Source organism: Bos grunniens, chromosome 14 (assembly GCF_055505025.1).
Source record: "Bos grunniens cultivar Pamir isolate PY7600 chromosome 14, Bosgru_T2T1.0, whole genome shotgun sequence".
Classification (NCBI taxonomy): domain Eukaryota; kingdom Metazoa; phylum Chordata; class Mammalia; order Artiodactyla; family Bovidae; genus Bos; species Bos grunniens.
This window is the reverse complement of record NC_141178.1, coordinates 66,750,188-66,757,178: the sequence shown is the minus strand read 5'-3', so window position 1 is coordinate 66,757,178 and position 6,991 is coordinate 66,750,188. Positions and strand designations below refer to the sequence as shown.

The following is a 6,991-nucleotide window of genomic DNA, read 5'->3' as shown; positions in this document are numbered from 1 at the left end:
ATCACTTTTAAAATGTTTAATTGGAGGATAATTGCTTTACAATATAATTGGCTTCCCTGATAGCTCAGTTGGTAAAGAATCTGCTTGCAAGGCAGGAGACCCTGGTTTGATTCCTGGGTTGGGAAGATCCCCTGGAGAAGGAATAGGCTACCCACTCCTGTATTCCTGGGCTTCCCTTGTGGCTCAGCTGGTAAAGAATTTGCCTGCAATGCAGGAGACCTGGGTTCGATCCCTGGGTTGGGAAGATACTTTGGAGAAAAGAACAGCTACCCACTGCAGTATTCTGGCCTGGAGAATTCCATGGACTGTTTAGTCCATGGGGTCGCAGTCAGACGCTGCTGAGTGACTTTCACTTCACTATTGGTAGTTTCTGCCATACATCAACATGAATCAGCCATGGGCATTCGTCTGGGTGAGCTCCCTGCATCACAGAGCAAATTCCCTCTGGCTCTCTATTTTACATATAGTAATGCACATGTTTTGGTGTTACTCTTTCAGTTGCTCTTCTCTCTCCTTCCCCTACTGTGTCCACAAGTCTGTTCGCTATATCTGCGTCTCCACTGCTGCCCTGCAAAGAGGTTCGTTGGTGCCATCTTTCTAGATTCCATGTATATGTATTCATATACAATCTTTGTTTTTCTCTTTCTGACTTACTTCACTCTGTATAATAGGCTCTAGGTTCATCCACCTCATTAGAACTGACTCAAATGCATTCCTTTTAACAGCTGATTAATATTCCACTTTATATATGTACCACAACTTCTTTATCCATTCATCTGTCCGTGGACATCTAGGTTGCTTCCATGCCCTGGCTATTGTAAACAGTGCTGCAATGAACATTGGGGTACATGTGTCTTTTTCAGTTATGGTTCCCTCAGGGTATATGCTCAGTAGTGGGATTGTTGGGTCTCACCATAACTTTTCAGTGATGTAATTGCAAGCCCCAATCCATTCACTTTAGTGATGTGTTCTTTTTTTTGGCCATGCCAAATGGCACGTGGGAACTAAGGTTCCCCGACCAGGGATCAAACCTGTGTCCCCTGCAGTGGAAGTTCAAAGTCTTAATCACTGGACCACCAGTGATGTGTTGTTAAAGCTAAAGTAATGTCTTCTGATTTTTCTTCTTTCTGAGCACATTTTCACATTTGGGTACATAGCTTGATTGCACAAAAGTTATATTGCATATCTTAATTACGCAAAAAAGTCAACAGGGCAAATAAATAATGCTGGTGCAGAGAGAACAATTGGACTTGACCATGAGCCTGAAAATTAGTAAATATTTATTGAGAATCTAATTTGGTTGCAGGCACTGGGCTGGGCAGGTACAGGGACTGCAGTGGGGCATTAGACAGGTACTACTGACTGCTTTTGGACAGCAGCAGGGGCTTACCTTGTTTTATTGTGCTTTGCTTTCTTGCTTCACAGATACTGCATTTTTGATAAATTAAAAGTTGGCAAACCTACCTCAAGCAAGTCTATCAGTGCTGCTTTTCCAACACTGTGTCTCTATCACATGATGGTCATTCTCTCAATATTTCAAACTTTTTCATTATTATATTTGTTATGATGGTCTGTGGTTAGTGATCCTTGATGCTACGACTGCAAAAGGACGATGACTTGCTGAAGGCTAAGATGATGGTTAGCATTTTTTAGCAAAAATGTATTTGTTAATTAAGGAATGCACATTGTTCTTTTAGACATAATGCTACTGCACACTTAATGGGCTAGTGCAGAGTACACATATAACTTTACATGTTTTACTGGGAAACCAAAAAAATGTGTGTGGCTGGGTTTATTGTGGTGAACTGAAGCTGAACCTGCAGTATCTCCAGGTGTGTCTGCACCTACTAGTAGGGTGAATCAATTAGCGAAGAAAAATAACTACACAAGATAATTCCAGATCAGGGTAAGTACAACGGAGGAAATAAGGTAAGGATGAAGCAACAGAGAAGGGCTTGAGGAGTGGGGACGTCTTCCATGTTGCGTATTCAGGAAAGGCCTCTCTCACAAGGTAGCATTTGAGCTGACCCTGAATGAGATCAGGGGCCAGCAAAGTAGAGAGTTAGGGGCAGAATATTCTAGACTATACCTGCTAGAAAAGTACATGCTCCATCTTGATGTAGCGACATGCCTGGCACAGATGATAAAATAGCAAGTGTTAAGAATTGAGACCAGGTGGAGAAGTAGGTAGGAGCCAGACCATACGAGATTTTAGACCAGGATAAGGAATCTGGATTTTTTAAGTACAGTGGAAAGCACTGGGAATTTTAAAGCATGGGAACAATATGTGCATGTTTATAAGCTTTTACAGTTTCTTAGAATCATGAGTCTTTAGAACCTGAAGGTACTTTAGAGATTACTTGGTAAAGTTTTACTTACATATTAAGAAAAATTAAATCTCACAGGAGGTAGATGTTGTATTTAAAGCCATACAGTCAGTAGATTTGCCCCAATTCTGGCTCCAGACCACTGTTCTTTCTGTTCTAGTACTTGGCCTTGCCATTGTAAGCCAGTACTAATGAGGAAGAATTTAGAACCTTCTTCTGAGTCTCTTTGAAAAACTGTTCTTAAGTTACAAGATGATCTATTAACAGGAATGCTGTAGTCATCAAGTTTTAAAACTAATTAATGCAAAGTCCTTGTTAATGTCCTGGGAAAAGTCAATACTAAATTGGGGTGTCAGTTGCACCATTGTCCCATGAACCCAATTATTTCATAGTAAGCTTCTCTACCTGTTCTCAAATCATCTAACATATAATCCTGGAATCCGAATTTTATAACTAAAGGGAATTCTGTGTTCATTTAGTCTACTCTTTTTTTTTTTTTTTTAACTCATTTCCATTTTTTATTTGATGTTTCCAAATATAAAAAAAGTCAAGATTCTTACACCAATTATCTCAAATGAGACCATGCAAAGCAAAGTGTATACAACAATCATTTCCCCTTCAGTTCTGTGTGATTGACAGAAAATTGAATGGCATATGCCTGGTTGAAAAATTTCACCAGTTTACAAAAAAAAAAAAACCACCAACAACCCAGCAACAAACATGCAAGCCAGTTGCTACTTTGTGTCTACAAGTTACTTTATAAACTTTTTTAATTAGGAGGCACAATGAACTGAAAATTTTAGCTGCCCAAATTTATCTTGCTACCCCACAGAAAGCACAGGTGACAGTCCCAACACTCTGTAAACTCTGGAGAGTTGAGCTAGTAGACACTATTGGTTATCTACAGTAGGGTCAGCTCTTGAGTCTGCAAAAGTCGGCTTTTTCTCTTAACAGAAATAAGTCTCCTTAGGGCCTTTCCTGTAGGAAATTTTGCTAGGCTGGGTTCCAAAAGAATAATGAAGTGTGAAATTTAAAGTGTGACAACTGAAGTATTTTGATGCCTTATACAAATTTTTCCTAGTTGCACAGACTAAAGACAGGTGGTCTGCTAAACAGCACTGAAGAACATCCTGACCCAGTGGTACTACTTACTCCAAATGTTTCTGACCAAAGAAAATTATACAACAATATTTATAGGCTCACTTTTAAGAAATGGGCTGACATTAATACTGTACATATTTTACATGTCAAATACATAGTCCAGGAGTTTATAAAATAAGTTCATGCATTATTACCTCTAATAATATCATATACAAGATACCCAGCCCCCCTCCCCCAGTACTTCTCACATTTCAGGTGGACACAAGTCTTATATACAAAAACAATCCAGTTCTCTCTGCTGCCTTAAGTATATAATTTAAAGAAACTTCAGAGATTACTGAGAAAAAACTACAAAGTGTCAATCTGTGGGATTTAAAATGTTTCCTTAAAAAAAAAAAAAAAACCACCCAGAATACATAACCTCTGTACAAAGAAAAATATAAAAATTCTAGATGATCATGTTTGATCACATTACATAATTTAGGATGATATGTCATTGGTTAAGTTTTTTTACTTTACTCATTCCTTTGACAGCATTCATTTGTGAACTAATATTTATATTTAGTTCAGCTGCATTTACGGCACAAGATCTCATTTTCAAAACAGTGGCACCAATTTTCCTTAAGTGTAACAGTATTCTATTTTTAGCAGCAATGATGTTTTAAAGGTTGACAATTTAGAGAACAAATGTGTAACTATGCTTACTTTCTACTTTATATTCACCAGTTATGATGTTTACAAAAAGCTAATGTCTACATATGGAATCATCTTTCACTTTACCCCACCTCATTTCTCGCTTGGTCAGTAAAGTACAGACAAGGTATTCATGTGTTTCTGTTAGGTGGGATTCTTGGATTTAAGTGAATATAAAGACAAGTGTAAGACAAATTCTTAGTCCAGATATGTTCCAGAGCCCCAGTATTTAGTTACATAATACCTACTGACCAGCTATAAAAGATGAGATGTTCTAAGGTGCCTTAACAATCTAGGTCTGTAACAGCTGAACAAGGCCATTTCACTCAACTGTGATGCAGTCAGCATCGACTGGCCTTTACCAGCAAGTTTAACTGATGTCACTAAATTAGAAAACCAAATGTTTTTAAAATTAGTTTACACTGAGGGACGTATAGTTCTCATGTATTCTGTGTGAAGAGAGATTATGGATAAAGGGAACTGGCCATGGAGCATGTTAACTCAAATTCTAGGAGTACAGTTTTCATGATAAGATGTTATCTACTACATGCAATTTGCTTATAGTACCTGCCTAACAATCACTAGCTCTATAGAGTTCAACTTTGTCTTAAAGTGACTGTTGAGTCCCTTTACGGGAATTGGCCATATCAGGTGATATAATACCACTTGTGAAAATTGAGACAAGTTGACAAATTCCTGAAAATAGGGTCATATAGAAAAAACAGTCCAAATCTGGGATCTATGAATTAAAATTGTGATCCTATGAAACAAGTTTTTGGGTTCATGGACTGCTTTAATATCAAGAATTATTGTCATAAATTCCCCAAACAGAAGGATTTGTTGAGTATGTGAAAATGATTTTGTGTGTGTGTGTGCTTTGTAAATGACAAAACAATTTGAGGGGGGAAAACATACCCACAAATAAGTTGATGTGACAAAACCCACAGACTGATGGCAAATGGACAAACACGGAAAAAAAATGCTGTGAAATACCAACCAAAATAACACGGTGGGTGGGTGGACTGGAGTAAGGGGGGTAGAGTTAAGGCATCTAAAAAAAATTCCACATGGCCTTGGCTTATTAAAATATTTTACACTATCTTTTTTTTTTTTAAGAAGATTTGAAAGCATCTAAAAAACATGCAAATTGTTTGAAAATCCTGCATGGCAAATTCAGACAGTTTGCAAGCGTCATTCAGATGTTTGTCAAGGATAACAAAGAAGCCTCTGCCCACAAGACTGCACAGGGTGGAAGAGGTCTTTCCGATTCTCTCTATCTTACACTAGACGGCAGCCCAGAGGTCCATGCAGCAGTTACAAACAAGGTGTTACTGTCTGGAAGGGAAGGGACTGAAGAGTTTCCATTGGTGGGAGAACAACCCAGCTTTAGTTTTTCCAGATACTCTGCATGTACAGGCTTATGGCACTGGAGAACTTTGATGGCATCTTCTACTTTGAACCACTCTCTCTTCCTTCCTATATTAACAGAATCTTCCCAGTCTTCTAATATTTCAGTGACAGTAAGAACATACACGTATGTTCTGTGCTTTCGGTCTTGGTTCTCAAATATGCCCAGGAGTCTGCCCAATTTTCCTTTTACTCCAGCCTCTTCGTAAACCTCCCTTACAGCAGCGCCATCAGGCTCTTCCTCAGGCTCCATTCCTCCTCCTGGGACAATCCACTGGTCTGGATACCGACTGCTGCTCACCAACAGGACCTCGTCCTCCTGCTCGCTCCGGAAGCACAGGCACGCCGCCCGCTTCTTCTTCTTTTTTTTTTTTTTTTTTTTTACGCCGCCCGCTTCTTGAAGCCCTCGCGGTCATAGGTCCGCGTCTGGTTGGGCTTGAACTTCATCATAGAGGCGGGTTCTTGCTGCCGCTGCTGCCCCGGCCGCCGCCACCCCCCCGGGCAGTGGGGTCGAGGGCGAATCGGGGCGCAGGGAAGCGAGGAGGCGGCGCGGGGAAGGGCAGCGAGGCCGGGTCAGTGCCGGAGCAGACAACCGCTCCGACGCGGGGCAGAGCGCGAGCGTCGCTCACTGGAGCCCGGGTGCCGGGGGGGAAGCGCCGCCTCTGCTCGGGCGTCCGCCGCTCTCCATGGAGCCCGCCGCACGCTCGCCTCCGCTCCCTCCTGCTGCCGCCTTCGCTGCCGGAGAAAGCGAGGCTCCAGGCTCGCGCCACGAGGAGACAGTTGCAGGAACCGGCGCCGACTGGGCAGCAGCGCCGCGGCCTAGTCTACTCTTTTTAACAAAGAAATGGATTAACCTGTGTTCCTCTCTGAGCACACTAAGTGATTTTTTTTTCCTTTTTAATAAAATATCATCTACCTATATACATATTACTTACATTGAAAATTTGAGTTTGGGATATGTTGGTGGTGGTAGGAGTGCTTTATTTGAACTGTCATTAAACCTGGCTGATTCATTCATCAGCTGACAATTTAATGAGCATGTAGTATGTGCTTATAGTCTACATCTAAGGGATAATTCATTAGCAAACAATTTAATAAGCATGTAATATGTGCTTACAGTCTACATCTAAGGGAAAGCAATGAATGAGGCAGAGACTGTCTCTGCCATTATGAAGCCTATGCTATCTTCCATTGATTTTATCAGCTGAAGAAACCTATAGGATAAAGATAAAGGAAATGTAAGTGTCAGAAGTTTTTATAGTTATTTAGATTAGTATCAAATAGCCAGGAACCCAAATATGCCATAGCTATGGGCATCATGATGACTGCATAAGCTCAAAGCTAGATTCCTCATGTTCTAATTATGTGACTGCAATAAAAAAGTGAAATTTGCTATTTTTATAGTCCATCCACTTATAGTTTAAAAAACACTTAGACGTACTCTTACTCGTCATTAATCTGAC

The 6,991-nt window shown here is 40.4% G+C and overlaps 1 protein-coding gene across 2 annotated transcripts; it reads right to left on the bottom strand.

Moving 5' to 3' along the window:
* Positions 1 to 5,194: 5,194 nt before the first annotated feature.
* LOC147359592 (diphosphoinositol polyphosphate phosphohydrolase 2-like) lies at positions 5,195 to 6,456 on the bottom strand. 2 transcript variants are annotated; one of them, XM_086337113.1, is made up of 2 exons: positions 5,919 to 6,456; positions 5,195 to 5,880 (listed from the first exon to the last, which is right to left on the bottom strand). In XM_086337113.1, the coding sequence occupies exons 1-2, from the start codon at positions 5,976 to 5,978 to the stop codon at positions 5,395 to 5,397; spliced, it is 546 nt and encodes a 181-aa protein (XP_086193239.1). In that variant the 5' UTR covers positions 5,979 to 6,456; the 3' UTR covers positions 5,195 to 5,394. The 2 variants fall into 2 exon arrangements, with proteins under 2 accessions (XP_086193239.1, XP_086193238.1); XM_086337112.1 differs by lacking the exon at positions 5,919 to 6,456 and having other exon boundaries at positions 5,195 to 5,901.
* Between the last annotated feature and the right edge of the window lie 535 nt (positions 6,457 to 6,991).